The sequence below is a fragment of the Oryctolagus cuniculus genome, chromosome 4, assembly GCF_051225735.1.
Source record: "Oryctolagus cuniculus isolate XC-2025 breed Fujian yellow rabbit chromosome 4, ASM5122573v1, whole genome shotgun sequence".
In the NCBI taxonomy this organism is placed as follows: Eukaryota; Metazoa; Chordata; class Mammalia; order Lagomorpha; family Leporidae; genus Oryctolagus; species Oryctolagus cuniculus.
Window position 1 is genome coordinate 11,668,194 of NC_142870.1, and position 19,516 is coordinate 11,687,709.

The 19,516-nt window shown below is 50.8% G+C and overlaps 1 protein-coding gene across 3 annotated transcripts in view; it reads right to left on the reverse strand.

Moving 5' to 3' along the window:
- Nucleotides 1-6,437: 6,437 nt before the first annotated feature.
- Nucleotides 6,438-19,516, reverse strand: part of IFNAR1 (interferon alpha and beta receptor subunit 1) — a 29,591-nt gene continuing 16,512 nt past the window's right edge. For all 3 annotated transcript variants that reach the window (XM_089331487.1, XM_051833617.3, XM_051833618.3), the window contains exons 4-11: nt 18,551-18,699; nt 18,323-18,464; nt 17,341-17,455; nt 14,018-14,217; nt 13,793-13,935; nt 11,631-11,781; nt 10,604-10,749; nt 6,438-9,172 (exon numbers count right to left, since the gene is read on the reverse strand). In XM_089331487.1, the coding sequence (XP_089187613.1) occupies nt 8,933-9,172; nt 10,604-10,749; nt 11,631-11,781; nt 13,793-13,935; nt 14,018-14,217; nt 17,341-17,455; nt 18,323-18,464; nt 18,551-18,699 (1,286 nt within the window). In that variant the 3' untranslated portion in view covers nt 6,438-8,932. The remainder of the gene's footprint in view (nt 9,173-10,603; nt 10,750-11,630; nt 11,782-13,792; nt 13,936-14,017; nt 14,218-17,340; nt 17,456-18,322; nt 18,465-18,550; nt 18,700-19,516) is intronic.

Sequence of the window (19,516 nt, forward strand, 5' to 3'; positions counted from 1 at the left end):
TAACCTAAATTTCTATGTTGAGAAGCTAGAAAAAGCGCGAACTCAGCTCGGAGAAAAGCTGCTGACTACTGGCCTGAGGACTCCCAATAACCAGGTGGGGGCCACAGCATTAGAGTTGGCCGGAGTTCTTACCCTGTCCTTTGGCAAAGCGTCCCTGGGTCCCTGCCAAGCCAGGAGCAAGCCGGGAGCTCTGGTCCAGCCAAACCTGAAGTTGTGGGACCGGAAGTGTGAATCCCCCAGGGGAACCCGGGGAGGGATGTGAGGGGCCCTTGAACTTGCATTTGGTGTCCCACCTGTCATGGCTCAGCCCCTCAGCCCTCACCGGCCAGCCAATGCTCTAGCTGCGGTGGGACCATCCCCACGCTTTATCAGGCCAGTGGCTTCTACACGGGACACACAGTAGGACCCCTGACTGTCACGGCCGGGAGCCACTGCTGCACCTCCCTTGACGTAAATCAGGCCTCTTGGCTCTGAGGCAGTGCATCCATGAGGGTTTGCGTGGAGAAGCAAACACTTTGGGTGACGCAGAACCAGGTCTTGGGGTCAGCACAATGGTGTCCCCTGAGTGATGTGGACCTGCTGTTGATGGGGTTGAAGATGGAGCCAGGATGTGTGTGTGTGTGGGGGGGCTCCCTGTCCACCTGGGGCCCAGCACCTGCTGTGGCTCACGATGGGAACCCAGAAATTCAGCACCGGCCCGGGACCAGGAGACCTGCACACCGCGTGCGTGTCCCGTGGTCGGCTCACATACCTCTTCCCCGGAAGTCTTTGTCTCTGATTGTCCACTGTCCCTCATTCCACTCTATTTCCCTCATCCCAGCTTATTTGCAGGTGGCTTCATGGGAATAAGGAAAGGCAGGCAATTCATTCATTCATTCATTCATTCAGACAGGTATCATGCACCTGCCTTGTGCCATGCACGGTGCCAGATGCTGAGTCCTGGGCCCCCCGTACTGCCCGAGGCCGCCCCAGTCCAGTAGAGGCAGATCACTGGACAGGGATGCTAGGGGGACAAGGAAGGGTAGGGTGCTGTGCAGCCGACAGCAGGGGGCCTGACCTAGTCAGAGGGAGGAGGCTTTTCTGAAGAACAGTTCCTGAAGCTGAGAATGTGGCTAGGAGGTAGGGAAGGGGGAGTCTTCCAGCAGAAAGACCCCCAAAGCGTCTGGGTGGAGGGTGGGGGGAGGTTGGGCTGGATTAGTGGCGGGGATTTGGGACTTGAGCTGAAGGCAACGCGCAAGCACCTGGCGTGCTGACAGCATGCTCTTTATGGACCCGTTAGTCTGCGAGAACAAAGGGCAGTGGGGGAGGCGGGCCCTGGGGAGGAAGTGGGGTGTGGGAGCTCCCCAGAAGGCAGAGTGAGCAGCTCTTGGGGAAGGATTGGGTGGGGAGGAGGTTCTGGAGTTTGGAGGGCCAGATGGTACTTTTATTTTCATTTTTAATTAATTGATTAATTGGAAAGGCAGAGTTACAGAGAGAGAGGGACACACACACACACACAGAGACAGAGAGAGAGAGAGAGAGAGAGAGAGTATGTTACATTAGCTGTTTCACTCCCCAAATGGCTGCATCAATCTGGGCCAAGCCAGGTTGAAGCCAGGAGCCAGGAGCTTCTCCCAGGTCTCCCATGTGGGTGCAGGGTCCCAAGGACTTGGGCCATCTTCCGCTGCTTTCCCAGGCCACAGCAGAGAGCTGGATTGGAAATGGAGCAGCCGGGACTCGAACGGGCTCCCATTTGGGATGCCGGCATCACAGGCCACAGCTTAGCCTGCCGTGCCACAGTGTCAGTCTCTCATTTTAATTTATTTGAAAGGCAGAGCAAGAAAGAGATCTTCCATCAACTGGTTCACTCCCAAAATGCCCTCATCAGCCACAGCTGGACTAAGCAGGAGCCCAGAGCTCGATCCTGGTCTCCCGGACCCAAATATTTGTCCGTCATCTGTCTCCCCAGAGTGCACATTAGCAGGTAGCCGCAGCGGAAGCAGAGGAGTTAGACTTGAACCCAGCACTCTGATCTGGCATGCAGGCGTCCACTGTGCCACATGCCCACGTCCAGCAGTGCCTTTGAAGCTCACTGTTGCTAGGGTTGCCAGAAAAAATACAGGGCACCCACTGCAATGCGAGTTTCAGATAAGCTAATAATGTTTTAAGATAAATATGTACCAATTATTGCAAGGGATGTACTTATACCAAAACACTGCTGTTTATCTGAAATTAGAGGTGTGGCATAAAGAAGACTTCTGGGGCTGACGCTGTGGTGTAGCAGGTAAAGCTGCCACCTGCAGCGCTGGCATCCCACATGGGTACCAGTTCATGTCCTGGCTTCTGGTCCAGCTCTCTGCTATGGCCTGGGAAAGCAGTAGAAGATGGCCCAAGTCCTTGGGCCCCTGCACCCGCATGGGAGGCCTGGAACAAGCTCCTGGCTCCTGGCTTCGGATCAGCCCAGCTCCTCCCATTGTGGCCATTTGGGGAGTGAACTAATGGATGGAAAACTCCTCTCTCCCTCTCTCTCTCTCTGCCTCTCTGTAACTCTGCCTTTCAAATAAGTAAGTAAGTAAGTAAGTAAGTAAGTAAATCTTAAAAAAAGATGACTTCTATGTAGTAGAAGTAATTTAGATTTCAAAGAGGGAATGATGGCTGGCGCCGCGGCTCACCAGGCTAATCCTCCGCCTTGCGGTGCCGGCACACCGGGTTCTAGTCCCGGTCGGGGCACCGGATTCTGTCTCGGTTGCCCCTCTTCCAGGCCAGCTCTCTGCTGTGGCCCAGGAGTGCAGTGGAGGATGGCCCAAGTGCTTGGGCCCTGCACCCCATGGGAGACCAGGAGAAGTACCTGGCTCCTGCCATCGGATCAGCGCGGTACACCGGCCACAGCGCGCTGGCCGCGGCGGCCATTGGAGGGTGAACCAACAGCAAAGGAAGACCTTTCTCTCTGTCTCTCTCTCTCTGTCCACTCTGCCTGTCACAAAAAAAAAAAAAAAAAAAAAAAAAAAGAGGGAATGATAACACTTTTTTACTAGATATATATTTTTAAATTGTGGTAAAACGTGCATAATGCAAAATTTATAATTTTAACAAATTTTTAAAAAGATTTATTTATTTGAAAGTCAGAATTACACAGAGAAAAGGAAAGGCAGAGACAGAGAGATCTTCCATTGCTGGTTCACTCCCTAGATGGCTGCAGTGGCAGGAACTGGGTTGATCTGAAGCCAGGAGCCAGGAGCTTCTTCCAGGTCTCCCACGTGGGTGCAAGGACCCAAGGACCCAAGGACTTGGGCCATCTTCTACCGCCTTCCCAGGCCATAGCTGAGAGCTGGACAGGAAGTGGAGCAGCCGGGTCTCGAACCTGCGCCCATATGGGAAGCCCACACTGCAGGCGGCAGCTTAACCCACTAGCCACAGCACTGGCCCCAATTTTAACAAATTTTAAGTGTAGAATTCAGTGGCATTAAGTATACTTAGACTGTTGTGTAACTTTTATATAAAAAATTCACAAGTACCTATAAAATGCCCATGTATTGAAAGCATCCAACAAAAAAATTTGTAGTAAGTATGTCTTATGTGACATTTGGGACATAAATATATATATACAAGGCCACTCCACAAAGTTCATGGAAAAATGAAATTGAAAGCTTATTTTGCTTTAAAATTTATTTTTATTTTATTTGAAAGGCGGACAGGGAGAAAGAGGAGAAAGGAGGAGGAGTGTCTTCCATTCCCTGGCTCACTCCCCAAATGCCCAAAACTTCCATGCCTAGGACAGGCCAGAGTCAGGAACCTGGAACTCAGTCTGGGTCTCCCATGTGGGCGGCAGGGACCCCAGTACTTGAACCATCACCTGCTGCCTCCCAGGGTGCGAATTAGCAGGAAGCTGGATTGCAAGTGGGGCCAGAACTTGAGGCCAGGGCTCCAATACAGATGGGAGCATCCCAGAGGGGTGTCTTAACAGCTATGGCAAACACACACCCTCGAGATAGGTTTTGGTGCAAACAATTTTTGAATTCATAGTTTATACATAATACACATATTACATAACTTTTAAGAGACCCTTTGTAATATTTCAGAAAGTTCACAGGAAATGTCTATTATGAGCAGTCATTCATATTATGAGAAAACTATGCATGGGTTTCATAATTTCATTCTTTCCATGAACTTTTCAGTACACTCCTACAAAAACGTAGAATTTCAGACTGGGTGTTCTGTGTTTCTATTTGCTACATCTAATGCTCTCAGACGACACACAGTGTCTTCTTCATGTTTCCTCCTGATGTCATTTAAGAAATCTTAAATGTCAGCCACTTGTGAGCCTAAACAGGCTCTGCTGCCCTTCGGAGGTGAACCTGGTCAGTTCATGCGCCTTCAACGCTCCCTCCTAACCACATGTCAACCCTTAGCGACGGTCGGCTACACAGTTAAAAACAGGCTCCGAGCTTTCACGGAGCTTGTCACATAACAGGTTACCTGGTATAAAATACCATGAAGGGGGTGGGCGTTTGGTGCAGGAGTTAAGAGAATGCTTGAGATGCCTGTAGCATATTTCAGACTTATTCATTTACTTGAAAGAGTTAGAGAGAAGGAGAGGCAGAGAGAGAGAGAGGTCTTCCAATCACTGGTTCACTCCCCAGTTGGCTGCAATGGCTGGAGCTGCGCCAATCTGAAGCTAGGAGCCAAGAGGTTCTTCCACGTCTCCCATGCTGGTAAGAGCTGGATCAGAAGTGGAGTAGCGGGGACTTGAACCGGCACCCATATGGTTGCAGGCAGCGGCATTATCTGCTTACGCCACAGTGCCAGCCCCAAATGCTTATTTTCATCTACTTGAAAGGCAGATAGATCGAGCGAGAAAGAAAAAGAGATGATCAGTCTTCCAGGCTGCTGGCTAACTCTCTGAACACCCACAAGAGCCACCCAGGTCCTCCATGTGGGTGCCAGGAACCCAGCATGTGCTGCCTCCCGTGATTTCAGGGTCAGGAAGCGGGGTGGGAAGTGGAGCAGCTAGGACTCAGGTGCACACTCTGACATGGGTTGTTTGTCCCAAGCCACTGTGCCACAGTACCCATCCCCACAAAGGTGACTTCTTCACACGCCTGTGGCGGCAGAATCCTAGAGTGAATGACGTATTATAACGATACAATCCATAATCATCTCTTCCTGCAAGCTTCCAGACTATGAAAAGTATTATGAAATTTAGGAACAAAGAGAATTAAGTATGTAAAAAGACACCGTGGGGGCTGGCGGGTAGGGCTACTGCCTGAGGTGCTGGCATCCCATATGGGCACCAGTTCAAGTCCTGGTTGCTCCTCTTCCAGTCCAGCTCTCTGCTGTGGCCTGGGAGTGCAGTGGAGGATGGCCCAAGTCCTTGGGCCCTGCACCTGCATGGGAGAGCAGGAGGAAGCTCCTGGTTCCTGGCTTTGGATCAGCACAGCTCCAGCCATTGCAGCCATTTGCAGAGTGAACCAGCAGATGGAAGATTTCGCTTTCTCTCTGCCTCTGCCTCTGTGTGTAACTCTGCTTTTCCAATAAAATAAAAATAGATCTTAAAAAAATCTTAAAAAAAGATACTTTGCTATTTGTTGTATATTTAAGGGCTGATTTTGGGAAGAACTTTCTTCACACTCTTCTTCCCCTTAGCCTCTCCTGAATGATGGATCCAGAAGCTTGGTGGTGGGGGCAGAGGCAGTTTAATTAAAAATCGGAGGTGAGCAGTTTAGCTTGACCCGCAGATTGAGTGGGGTGTTCTGACTTCCTCTTGCCAAGACGGTTTCCTTCTAAGCTGGAATGTCTACCACGCCCACTTGTTCCCACCTCCTCCTCTGTACTTCATCCACAAGGCACCTCTGCTGGCACTGGAGCTCCAAGGCGGGCAGCTCCCAGGACGGGGGGTGGGGCACACTGCTTCCTTCCGGTCGCAGACTTTATCCAGTCCTCTCTGCCTGTGTGCCTCCCCTCAGGGCTGGAAGAGGCCACGTCTCCCCACCGATAAAATATCCCACATGTATTTATGCTGCCCTAAAGACCTGTCCTCCTGCGACCACCCAACGCCCAAGAATAAAGGGAGTGAGGACAGCGCCTGTCCCTTCTCAGGCATCAGAGATGAACTCAGGATTTGCTTCCCCATCCACATGGAAACAAATCTGAGGACACTCAGGAAGGTTCCCAGCCGGCACACACACGGCATCTCACTTTGAGTCACGCGTGGCTAGACGTCACACGTGGGGTGGGGGAGTCTCTCCAGGGAGAGGTCTGTGTAGCAGCAGCGGGTTCAAGGCAGCCAGGAGGGCGCGGTGCCGCTGCAAACGGTTCCTGCCGGGCCCCACAGGGCAGCCGGTCACGGCACTGGGGTGTCTGGAACAGGCGCCAGGCTCCCCACCGTGAACACCCTGGGCAGGCGTTGGCAGCGGCACCTTTAGCACACAACAGTTTATTAAGTTCAAGTACAAAGACTGTTTGACTTCAGTGTTTATTACATATAAGACTGTTTTCAGTAGGGTTAAGATAAAAATATAACGAACAAAAGATACATATTTGTTGTACAGAAACATTAAAAACACTGTTGTTTCCTTCTACAACCCAATAAAACGAAACACACACTTGAGTTGCACCTTACACTTCATCCATTTCACGAGTATGTTTTCAGCACCTTCTGTGCACTGTGGTAGGTGCTGGGGACACAGTGATGAGTGAAACCCAGGCCGCGCTCCCACAGAGCTTCTGTTCTAGTGGCGACAGACTTCACACTCACACACGCGCGCGCGCACACACACACATACACACCCCTACCCTCAGCAGTCAGGAGCCATAGGGTTACCAGGGGCACTGGAAGTGGGCTTTTGCACACCACTAACTTTTTAAAAAGAGGAATCTGAGGTTGTCTTAAATGCCACAACTTCTTTTTTGGGGAAAGATACAAACGCTCCAGTAACATTTTAATAGGCTGCAAAGTTCTGGTCAGACTCAGGGTCCCGAGCAGCATGGGTAAGTTTTAATCAGACTCTGCACTACTAAGTTCTTTATGGTCATACTCACGGACTGAGGCCCAGGGTGGGGGGGGGGCACCTAGGCATGGGTTTACACACACGCGCACACACACACATGTAATGCTAACATGTATTACACATGAATGCAACAGTTCTGACATCTACTGATACAATGTATCCGCTGACACAATCCTTCACATACATTCATGGACCACATCCGGCATCTCCAAGAACTGTCAGTGCTGTGTACTGGAGCTCCAAGTGCATACTGTCCACGAAGACCACTCAGCCAGCTCTCAGCCGAGCCCACGCCCTACGGGGCGACAGGAGGACCACGGCGGAGCAGGTGGAGCCGCCTTCCCACGTCTAGGAGACGAGGGCAGAACAAGCCCCCGTTCTACACCCGAGCAGGTGCTCCCCAGACGGTCTCAAAACGTGCAGGCCCGCGTTTCTACATCTCGGGGGCCCAGAAGTTTCCTAAGAGTCTGCGTCTCCCCTTCTCCACATCCGACAAAAGTGCTGCTTTCTGGGACCGTGGGTCGGAGGTGGCTTTTCCCCCGTGGAAACGCAAGGCTGGACACGCTGGATGGGATCACTGACCGGGCGCAGCCGGGAAGGTGATGGAGGAGGGGCCAGGACGTGGGTCAGTGTCCTCTTTGAGAGAGGCTCCCTCCCAGACAGCACTCAGGATGCCACGGGCGGTGCAGAGGACACGCCTTGAAACGTATGCCGCTGGCAAGGAAGGCGAGGACGTGCGTGTTGGCGGCCATCAGAGCGACTCTGGGTCCGTAGGGGTCCCGGGCCCCCTCCGCGGCCTGCTGTGCCGGTAGGACTCGGGAAGTCGGGGCTGCAGTGCCAGGGACATGTCCATGGATGACCCCATTAAAAGCAGCCACAGGTGTCCTTGGAGAGCAACACGCGCTGTTTGCAATGAGGTTTTTCTTCCTGGATGCACTGCCCCCTCCTCACCCTGATACTGAGGGCTCCGCATTTCCTTGCGAGCAGATGGAGTGGAAGGGAAGCCGAGTGCTGCCAGGAGCGGGAGGAGCTGGCCGGGCCTGCGCACCCGCACGGGGGCCACCCGCACAGCAGCCGCTCCCACGCGCCCTGCACACCCCCGGGCTTCTCTCCTCCGCAATCGCTCTGTCTCGCTCTCTTCCCGCTCTCTGGCGTTTTGGTCCAAGGCTACTCGTGCCCCCGTAGCTAACCTGAATCCACTTCCAGATCTTACACTGTAACAACCGCTTCTCTAATCCGACAATCGTTTCTCTAGGACTTCCGGGGCTACAGCTTCTGATCAGAAGCTGCCGTTCTAGTGCGTTCCGAATCAGGAGGTCTGAGTGCATAGCTGACGATGACCTGGTTGTAATCCTAAACCACGTAAGGAAGAGTGTGGTGGGACAGAAGTCGACGTCATCAGGATACAGGGACTGAGTTCCCCACGTTAAGGGTCACCTTTCTGGCGACCACTGCTGTGGTTTGGGGTGAGTGACATTGTGGAACACAGGGTGATGATGGTATTGATGGCATTAAAATGTCAACATAAATCTCTGTGGGCACACATCCCTCAGTGTTGAAAGACCAAATGTTCTGTCTCAAAACACAAAAACAAGACCGACCTGGGGCGCTGGGGTGAGCAGCAGCGTGCCGGGCACGTGGAGGCGCCCTCAGTCACGGCCGCAGCGAGCCAGGCGGGCGTGAGGGCTCCCTGGAGAGCTGGGCACCTTCTCCCCGAAATCGTCAGAGGCAGGTCCAGCACGTCCCTCCGTGTTCACACGTGCAGAGGAATGCAGAAGGCGGCCCAGATCCCTGCGAGCTGCAGGTCCTGCCCGCACTTGGGACTCGGAGATGCTCTGCTTTCTGCCCAGGAAGCGAGCAGCCTCCCGCGCGGGTCCGGAGAGGCGTGCGGTGCGGGGCTTCCCGGGCGCTCACACAGCAGGCCTGCTTCCAGGCCGCGTGCCCGCTCAGCCACTCTCCTCCTGCACAGAGCCCTCGCTCGTTTTACCTCCACTGCTCTCGTCTTCGTTGGAATAGTGTCCCGAATCGCGACTAGCTTGGGAGTGGTAGGCTCTGAGATCTCCGCCGGTTCCCTTAGCTTCTTCCAGGACAGTCATGCTACGCACGTCTTCGATGATGAAACACCTTTCAGTCCGCTCCTCAGAAGGCGAAAGCAGAAGATTCTTTAATGGCTGTTCTGAGAAATACTAATTTAAAAAGGGGGAAGAAGAGAAAGGCACCGCTGAAAATAGTGGAAATACCGTGTGAGTCTGACAGTTTCGTTTCTTACAGCCATTGTGTAGAAACCCTACTTTTTGGCCTGTAAGTAACAGGTCGGGTAAGGGCATAGCAAACTGTCACCAGCGAGCTCACTTTATCTTATACCTTTCTGGTGTCTATGGAGTATCCGTGGGCAGGGTGCTCTCGGCTAGGCTGGGAGGGGGAAAATACGGGCATGGAGATTTTATTCAAAAAAAAAAAAAAAAAAGACACCCCCAGAAGAATTTTGTATCCAGAAGCACAAGTGAGGCGCTCATTTTCTCCTGTTCAGTTAAGAATAATTGGGTGGCAGTGTGTGGCGAAACGGGTCAAGCTGCCACCCGAATGCCAGCGCCCCTTACGGACACTGGTTCAAGTTGCAGCTGCTCCACTTCCGACCCGGTGCCCTGCTGATGCACCTGGGACGCAGTGAAGATGCCCCATGGGAGAGACCGGACGGAGTTCCAGGCTCGGGGCTCGGACGCGGCCCAGCCCCGGGAGGATGGAATCTCTCTCTCTCTCTAACTCTGCCTTTCAAATTAATAAATAAATCATTTTTTAAGAAAAATAATTATCAGTTATAATGAGGCAATCTTCAGTCTGTTTTACACAACAGCTACGACTCTCAGGCATGCAGGAAGGGTATCTAAAAGCTCCGAGGAATCTGAGTAGAACAGCTAGCATTCACCGAGCAGGGCGCCGGCTGTTCGTCCCCTGGCTCAGCTCGCAGCCTGTGGGTGCCTGCCCGCGTGCTGTCAGGTGCTGGGCTCACAGCGGCACAGCTGGGCGCGACCGACTGCAGCTTGTTCGCCCTTCACAATGGCTGAGCTCAGAACCCCCGAATGACTGCCTCTCAAGGCGAGTCTGAAGCCTGCCCGGACCCATCCCTGCCTCCACTCAAACCTTCCCATCTGCCTCTGACATTACAGCGCCAGCCTCACACGGGGCTGCCAGACGGGCAGCTGATGGCCGTGAAAGCAAACTGACGGTTCCTTTTCACGCTCTGTGATTTCTCCCACAAAACTCACCTTCTACACCGACAGAACTTTTTTTTTTTTGCTCTATGGTGAAGATCCACAGAGATTTTAAATAGTAAACCAAATGCCACAGAAGCCAAACAGCCAGAAAATTATGAGACTAAGGACAGACCTTACTACTCCATGCTATGCATCACATAAGTTAAATAAATATGATAGTTACATTATATATCATATCAGTAAATGAAACTTTATGTACCTATGTACTTGATTTACAGAAACCAAGGGAAACACACATATCAGTTTGTATTTTTTTCTACGTATCAAGACAACGTATATATTCTGTTGAAGTCAAACATACAGCCTGTTCACTTCCCAGCCTGACAAAGGACGGTGACCTACCTCATCAATACTGGAAGGCGGTTTCGGGGATGGAAAGAACACGTAGTTGAGACATCTCAAGAGGCCCTTCACGATGTAGACAGCAACGGGGACAGAAACTACTAAGACGCAAATCCCAGCGACCAGCCAGGTTCTGGAAGTAGCTCCTGAAACACACAGATGGCGTTCAGCATCAGTGCTCGTGGGACACACACGCAGCGCCCAGTCACAGGAGAGGAAGCACGACACCCTTCAGCGTGCTTCTGGCAGACCGAGGACACAGGACTGCGGGCGGCTGCGGTCCACGTGGAGGTCTGCCTGGAGCCGAGACGGAGCAGGCCAGCGCATCGCAGCACTTCCACACCACGCGACGGGTGCCGCTGAGAAACCATGCTGCGCCCGAGCCCCCGCCATCAATACCAGAGACTGGAAACAGAGACAGCCAGTTCCACACAAGCAAGTTCCCACTAGGGCGGGCTCTGGCCTCCTGGCGAGGTGCCTGTAGCCCATCCTGGAGGACCGGGGTTTGCTGCTCCGCTCCAGCCTCCTGAAGACGTGGTCCCTGGGAGGCAGTGAGGACGTCCTCAACAGTCGGGCCTACCACCCACATGGGAAACCCAGACCGGGCTCCCGGCTCCTGGCTCCAATCCTGACTGTTGCAGGCATCGGAGAGTGAACCAACGGGTGGGAGCTCGCTCTGTCTCCCTCATAAGCAAATCTTAACACTGAAGCCACAATTGAACCAATTAAGTGATTTCCACAGGATACTTGAGGATTATGTGAAAAATGATAAAACTAACAGTCGTACATATGCCAAGGAGCAATAATCAAAGAATTAGGTAGATACTGGTTAAAAAAAACCACTGGACATTAAAAATATTTTCTAAAATGGAAACACCTGGCTTGAAAGCCTATTTTTGACTTATATGGTTCATGAAAAAACAGTTTACTTTTTGCAGAAGGAACCGTTTTACAATTTTTAATATACTGATTTGAGTCATTACTTTATATATATATTTTTAAAAAAGACAAAATAAAAGATTCCGACCTGGTGTTGTTTTCTCACAGACAACGTCACTGAAATCACTGCTTTGATTCCACTTTTCACCCAAAAGGTGCGCTCTGGCCTTGAAGCAATACACAGTCAGCGGTTTCAAGTTGGGAAAAGTAAAATCAGTTTGTTCCTGTAGAATTCTGCTCTGTAAAAAATAAATCATTGATAAAATGAAATCAAAGAATATCTGTAAGTATTTTCTGAATTATGTTATGCTCATTCTAAGATTGGTCTCTCCCAAACACTTACTTGGTATGTGTTTAGGAGATACAAACTAGTTTTGCACAACCCATTATAACCAAATCATGTAAAGTTACCAGTGATGTTTGTTGTCAGAAAGGGTATGACATATTAAGACAACTTTGTCTTTTAAACACAGGCTGGCTTGGTTTAACTGCAGTTGTATTATCTCTCACTAGTGACGAAACAGGTAAAAGCAGGGGTTTGGACCTCAAACCAACTGCCAGTCTCCAGAAAAATGGGCTGAAAAGGTAAGTTTATTTTAGTTCAAAACAATTTCGAGATCCATGCAGAGCTTTTTCATAATATGCATTTCAATGAATTTCTGAAGACCCCTCGCATTAATGTATCACTACCTTACAGCCATGTGGCTTTGCTCAAATGACTTAATTTCTCAGTGCCTCATTTCCTGATCTACAGAATGCCTCTATCTGTACGGATCAGCTACTGCCAGAGTGTAGGGTGGCAGAGCTATCTCGACAGTTGGTAGCTCAAGTAGAACGACCTGTTTCCTCACCCCCAAGTCTATGGGCTCCCTGGACCAGAGACCACGGGGCAGGTGCCTTCCTCCTGCTGACAGGGGAGCACGGGAGCCAAGCCAGCACCTGAGGCCAGCACTGGTGCGGCAGGGGGGACAGTCCACCCCGAGTACTTGCTGAACAGCCACTCAGTCCCTCCTACTACCGGGCAGGGTGTTCTGGAAAGTGATTCAAATGAGACACTTACATAATACCTGAGGAACTCTCAGAAGGTGAGTCCTATAATAATCAGAGCTACATATTACAATGATTAGTGAGGCAGATGATTACTATAACAACCACAGCTTTATATAATAATTATGGATGGATTACCTAGCATAGGATAACACGGCAACTAAAATGTATTCGATCTATTTGTCAAGCAATGCGCTAAATAAATATTAAGTACATAAATCTTACACATAGCCCTCTGAAGAATTTAGCTGCTGCAATGACCACTTTAGACAAGAGGAAGCCTGGCTGGGGCTCCAGGACTTGTCCGCGTGAGGTCACAGGTTGAGGTCGGTGAGATTCAGCAACAACTGAACCCGACCGTCATTCTCAGTGGCTCCATTATGCTGTGGATCCTGTGCAGTCAGCAATCATAGGAGGCAGCCCAGCCATTAGAATTCGCTTGTATTTCCAACGCAAAACAGAATCAATCAGACTTTACCGCGAGGCGACTCCGGATCGCTGTGGGGCAGGCGTGGTCCTAGGAGTTGCGTGGGGCGTCGATGTTGGGGATTATCCCTGTCTATGGTTTGTGAATTCACTGTTTCTCACCTCTTTTTTCACTGCTACCCCATGACAGAGACTTTTGGGACGGTTCTCCCCTGATCTCTGTCCTGCTTTGAGTCCGATCTTGCTGGGCAAAGCTGAACTTTGGAGGCAGCCCTGTGCAGCTGGGAGAGTGAAGAGCTTTTCTGCCCCATAAGAGCCCGGTGCTGTGCCCTGGAGGTACCGCCAGAGGACATCGGACGTCGCCTGGAGATGTTAGAACTGGGAGCGGGCGCAGGGCGCGGGCCGCAGGTGCTGCTGGGTGCCCTACAATCCTCCAACAGCCTCGCCAGGAGGAGCCGTCTGTCCCCAGATCTCAGCAGTGACGGGAAACCTGGTTTCGATGGAACACCTGGGAATCACGCTGGAAAAGTGCAGCTCCCTGAGCCCCACCCTCAGCGACTCTGACTCAGTGGAGCTGGGCTCCGGTGGGGCCCGGATGGCGGTGACCGGTGAGCACGCGAGACGGGGGAGAGGCTAATACTCTTCACCTGGTGGACACCTGAGCTCATCATGCAGCATTCACGTCTAGAGATGTCTCCCAAATCGTAAGCTGAAGTTTTGCTTGCCCACGTCATATTACAGCTCCAAGTTACAAAATCACGTCTACAGTCATTTTACCTCGGCACTCGAGGTGTTCTCCCAAAAACGGATTTCATATATGAGCGGCCGGTGCAGGTCCACAGGCTCCCGGGAGGCTCCCACGTAGGCGTGCAGCGCGTGGCTTGTGGTCTTCACGTTAAGGACCGGAGGGAGGATGACAGCTGCAGGCCAAGACATAGGAACGGTCAGGGAACAGGGGTAGGAACCCGGCCCGAGTCAGAGGAGGCACACGGTCACCCTTACTTTGCGCTTCACTCCTGAACTCTTTCTCTTCAGACCAGAGGGATGTGCTATTCCCGTCAGACGCTTGTACACGGAGGAAGTACACTCTGTCTGGGAAGACTCTCTGCGGAAAGACACACTGGGTGGTTCTGACGTGGACGCAGCCGGGTATTTGCTTCCATTTATTGGAATGGTCCTCAGGGAACTGTTTTAGATAGCCACTTTGAAGAAAAAAAATTTTTTTAATTCGAAGAATATTTATTGAGTAAACAATGCGCCAGACACTCTGTTAGGAGCTCAGGTGAGAGACCCCCTCACAGCACAGTGGGAGAGACAAACACAAGACACAAAAGACGACCGAAGGTTGCTCCAGAGCGAGATACAGCACAACCACCGTCGAGTGTGCAGAAACAGCTGTCCAGCCTCCAGGAGCGGCACAAGCTGGCTTTCCAACACAGCCGATATTAATAATTCAAATCATAAACACAAATAAAGTCGCACTAAAGACAAAGGTAATGGCTACTCAAACCTAATCATTTTACGCTCCGTGCCCTTAAGAGAGGCGCGGCTGCCTTCCCTGCAGGGTGAGGCTATACTACAGGTCGTATACAGTGCTGGGCGCAGCTGCCCAACTCCACGTCGGGGACACGATGCTGGCCGCTCGAAGGCGGCAAGACCCGGATCGTAGAAGTCGGTGGACACCACCAACGGCTGATAAACGCGGGCCAGCTCACCAAAGGGTCAGTGTGCTGACGGACACACCACCACGCTGCCACAGGATGCACCACTGAGAGTGGGCGGGCGGAGCTGCCTGCTCGGAACCACACCCCCCGGCTGATTCCTCGTCTCAGCGTCACTGTCGGTGTCAGGGCTCCACACACAATGCAGCCATATACCCCTTCTGCAAACACAGACCCCAGGGTCTGTGTCGCCCAGGCACAGAGTGCCCAGTGGTTCTCAGACGCCCACAGGACAGTCGGAGGCTCGCAATCTCCCCCTGCCTTGCTGACCAACTTTCTTCCTCGTCGCTCGCCTGTGCCCAGGCGCTCTGCTACTCCGGGTCACCCTCGGCACAGCAGCAGGCAAAATCACAACTCTAAGATGGCCTCAAGACTCCTGTCCCTGTTTTGGAGAGACTTGCACGAGACTGGAGTCCTCCTGAGCCCTGCCTGGACTCTGGACTCACAGAAACTTCGAGACAGTGAACAGCCGTGGGGTTTTGCTTTGTTTTTTTTTTTTTTTGGTCTTTTAAAAGATTTATTTATTTATTTGCAAGGCAGAGTATTAAAGAGAGAAGAGAGGGAAGAGAGAGGGGAGAGGGGAGAGGGAGGGGGGAGAGAGAGAGAGAGAGAGAGAGAGAGAGAGATCTTCCGTCTGCTCTGGTTCACTCCCCAAATGGTGGCAAAGGCCAGGTTGAGCCAGGCGGAAGCCAGGAGCCTGGAACTCCATCTGGGTCTCCCACAGGGGTGGCCGGGGCACAAGCACTTGGACCATTTGCTGCTGCTTTCTCAGGCTCATTAGCAGGGAGCTGGGTGGGAAGCGGAGCAGTTGGGACTGCTCATATGGGATGCCGGTGCCACAGGCTGTGGCATGCAACAATGCCAGCCCCTAAATCGTTTTTTTTTTTTTTTTTTAAGATGCTAAGTCTGTGGTGATTTGCTGCTGAGAAGGAGAAAACTTGTTAGCCGCCTCCCTCCCTGACCGAAGTCCCTCCATGGCCCCCGTTTCCCTCACGCTGTCGCCTCCTTCCAGGATGCCTCCTCTTGTCCCCCTACAAAGTCCGAATCACGCCTTCCTACAGACCTCAGCTCTCTCCAGAGGGCTCCGGGGGTTTCTCCAGGCCCCGTGAGCTTTTGCCTTTTTGACTTTCTGCAACCCTTTCAATGTGAATTCCACTCTTCGGTCCTAAACCACAGTGTGCGCAGCGCCAGCACGTTGCTCTGGTTTCTAGAAGCTTGGGTTCTACCACCACACCACACCGCCGCCCCCACCCCAACCGTGGGTTTTATTCTGCTGCATCTTTAAATATGGAATGTCAGGTACCCACAAGAAACCAGACGAGTCATTAGAAATACCTATCTTTCTCTAGTCTGTGTGCCCGTTGTTTAACATCGTTCTGAAAGTGCAGTATTACGAAAGATTACGGGACAGTTCCTGACCAGTGTGTGAGCTTGTAGAAGGAGCACGTGTACATGCGAATGCTTTTCCTTCCACACGCCATCCTTGGCTCAAAACCAAAACTGATCACAGCCGCCCTGGCTTCTCCTTCATCTTTTTTTATTTAAAAAAGATTTATTTATTCATGATTTTTGAAAGGCAGAGTGACAGAGAGAGAGAGAGAAGGAGGGACAGAGGCCTTCCATCCACTGGCTCACTTTCCAAATGGCTGTAGGAGCCAGGACCAGGCCGGGCTGGTCTCCCACATGGGTGGCAGGGGCTCAAGCACTTGGCCTGCCACCTGCCGTCTTCCCAGATGGGTCAGCAGGAAGCTGGATCTGAAGCAGAGCGGCAAGGCTTCAAACTGGTGCTGCGATATGGGACGGCAGCACCGTCAGGCCGCGGCTTCACCAGCTCACCACAGCCGGCCCCTGCCCTCACCTTCTCCGCCTCCTTCCCTGCCTCCGCTGTGTTTCCTTTGGCCCCTTCACCCCTCTGCCCTCAATATGCACCCGCCTTTCCTCCTCTTTCCCCCACAGCCCACTTTTCCTGCCACTTGATTTCCCTCTACTCTTCTGCCTCTCAGTTTATCCTCTACAATTCCCAGTCAATACGAACATGAATTACATGGGATTCTCTTCCACATACGAGGCGCCTGGACTACAGCAGTATCTGGCTAGTCTCTACTCAACCACACAGAATACAGTTCTCTCCAACTTTTTAAATTTCCCACTAAAGCAATCACTTAAAAATTGGTCAAAACCATTAAAACAACAAAGAAAGCAGGAACATTCATTTTTTCCACTGAACAAGTCAGAATGACTGGAATGAGGTCATTTCAAGGACTCAAGGAAGGCTGAAGACAAGACCAGCGTCAAGCATTCCAGACTCGGGCGCCACACATGCAGCTAGAGCCACACTTCTTCGAAGCAAGAGCCAGGAGAACCTCTTATCTTACAACACACTCACTGTCCGATAAATGAAGGAACCAAGGCCCACAAAGGGGTCAGCTCATGTGTCCAGCTAGTTACTGGCAGAGTTGGGTCTAGAGTTAAATGTCCAAGTTTCCAGTACAAAATGCCCAACTCTCGGTCACCCTGTGTGCAGCGAGTTGCAGGCGGCTGCAGCAGAGTGAAAGAATAATCAAGACAAACAGGGCAAGAGGAAATTCATGAAGGCGAACTTACTAGAGCCACTGAGCTTGAAACGTCACGTTTGCATACGCGTAATCCCATTTAAGAACATAGTTCTGATTGGCAGCATCAACTTCTATATTTTCCGGTGGGGGCAGTTTATTTTCAGCTAGAAGTCAAAAGAATGTGTTCAAAAAGTATACACTGTTACCCTTGTGAGATGGTATATGGTAACAATTCTACAGTAGGGGATGCTATATGGCAACCATTCCTAACTGCGCCGGCAAGAAGGTTAAAGGCAAGTGTACACTTAATCACTATGGTAACCATGTTCACACAGTGTAATGCGAAGGAGCTCCATGGGTACTGATTCAGAAATATACCCTCGACAGACTGGATTAAACAAACAAGTCATAAGTATATCTAGCAGGATCCTCTTTTTTTAATTTAAACACCAAAATTCTGTGTGTCTGTGTATGTTTATATAAGCCCTGGGAAAAAAGTATGAAAGCTGATATACAAACTGCTAGCAATGTTTACTTCTGTCTGCTGAAGAGAAGTGGAGAAGAAACTGCATTTTAAAGCCTCTGTATATTCGATTTTTAAAGTAAAACACTGAACTCACAGTTAACATAATAAATCCCATTCCTACTCCTGGCCTTAATTACTGGAAAGTGGGCACTGACATCATGATGCTTGCATATTTTAACACTGCACTTATAAAGGCAAGCTCTCTGGAAGACGCTCCATTCTACGAGCAAGTATCTCCCCCCTTTGTGGGTCCTGTACAAATAAAACCAACTTCTGCCATTACAAAACCTCGGACCTTTAAGTAGAATTAACTTTCACTGCTATTTATTTGAGACCAAAAAAAAACTCATAACTTTTTTGCTTATGTAAATGATAAATAATTACCTTGTTTTAATATCTGTTAACCCATCATATACATTTCAGCAATTAGGAGGAAAATGCCAAAACTCCAATACGGCCCCTGTAACACGCACAGTCATGAACCTGACCCGAGGCCCCTCCTCACCTGTGGTATTTACACAGTGCACGGCACTGTAGACGCCGACCTTCTTCTGCAGAGGGAGTTCCGCTCTGACTTTCAGACAGTAAGTAGTCTCCGGCGAGAGCTTATAAATCATATCTCTGGGATAAACTGTTTCTGTCCTTTCCTAGAATTAAAAAAAGAGAAGTCCAATGTCAGAGGTAAATTACCTCATTTTCCTTTCATACCAACAAAGGTGAAGATAATGCTTACTTCTGTCCTTGCAGAGTTTTCCCAGATAACTACGCTGTATATAAACCTTGATCTATCCATGGACCACATCTGTTTTCCAGGAGGAGAAATGTTTATTTTGACTGCTTTATCTTCAGCTTCCAAGTGCACTTCTGGAGGACCAATTTGAGCTGTAAAAGTGCACACAATTCCAGTGTAACTCTGTTACTGCAATGCCGACACATCCGCTCAACAAGTACATCTGAGTGCTTCCTAAGTGCCCGGCCTAATCAAACAGAACAATGCTCAGGAAGCTGACCAAAAGCCAGCCCCCACCCTCACACAGATACATACAATCACGTGTGCTGTCAAGAAAAATGCAGACCTCTGTGGGAACGCACTCACCATTGTTAAGAGATAATGTAAAAAGAGAGGCAGGCAGGCAGGCGGGCAGTAACAGGATGGGAACGGCTGGGAGTGGCTGGAAACGGGAGCAGAGGTGCAGCTGAGACCTGCTGGCGGGAGGACCTCTGCAGCTACAGCAGAGCCTGGCAAGTCGCTGCAGGGGGGCCCAGAGGAGAGCCAGGGTACGGCTTACACTGTGGAAGCATCTCCCTGGCAAACGCAGGAGGAAGCACGAACACGGAAAAAAACAAGTGAAAGATGGGAGTGGCTTGGTGTGAGGTTGGTAGCGGAGTGCCTGAGAAAGAATCAGATACTCTGAAAGGGAAATGGACAGAATTTGACGGGAGACAGGACGTAGGACGCAGAAGAAGAGGTGGCCTGACCGAAAAACCAAGCAGTGTCCGTACTGAGCCCAAAACAATTGCAGGAAGAGCAGGACTAAAGGAGGAAAATCAAAAGCTTTATCTGATCTTTCAAAATCTGGAATGAGTTTTATCAGCTAAGCTGAGATGTGGAAGGGAAATAGTGATGTATGTCTATAGTTCAGGGGCCGGAACTAGGGTTTTTAGGGTCAAGGGCAAAGTGATGGCTGGGAAAGGCTCA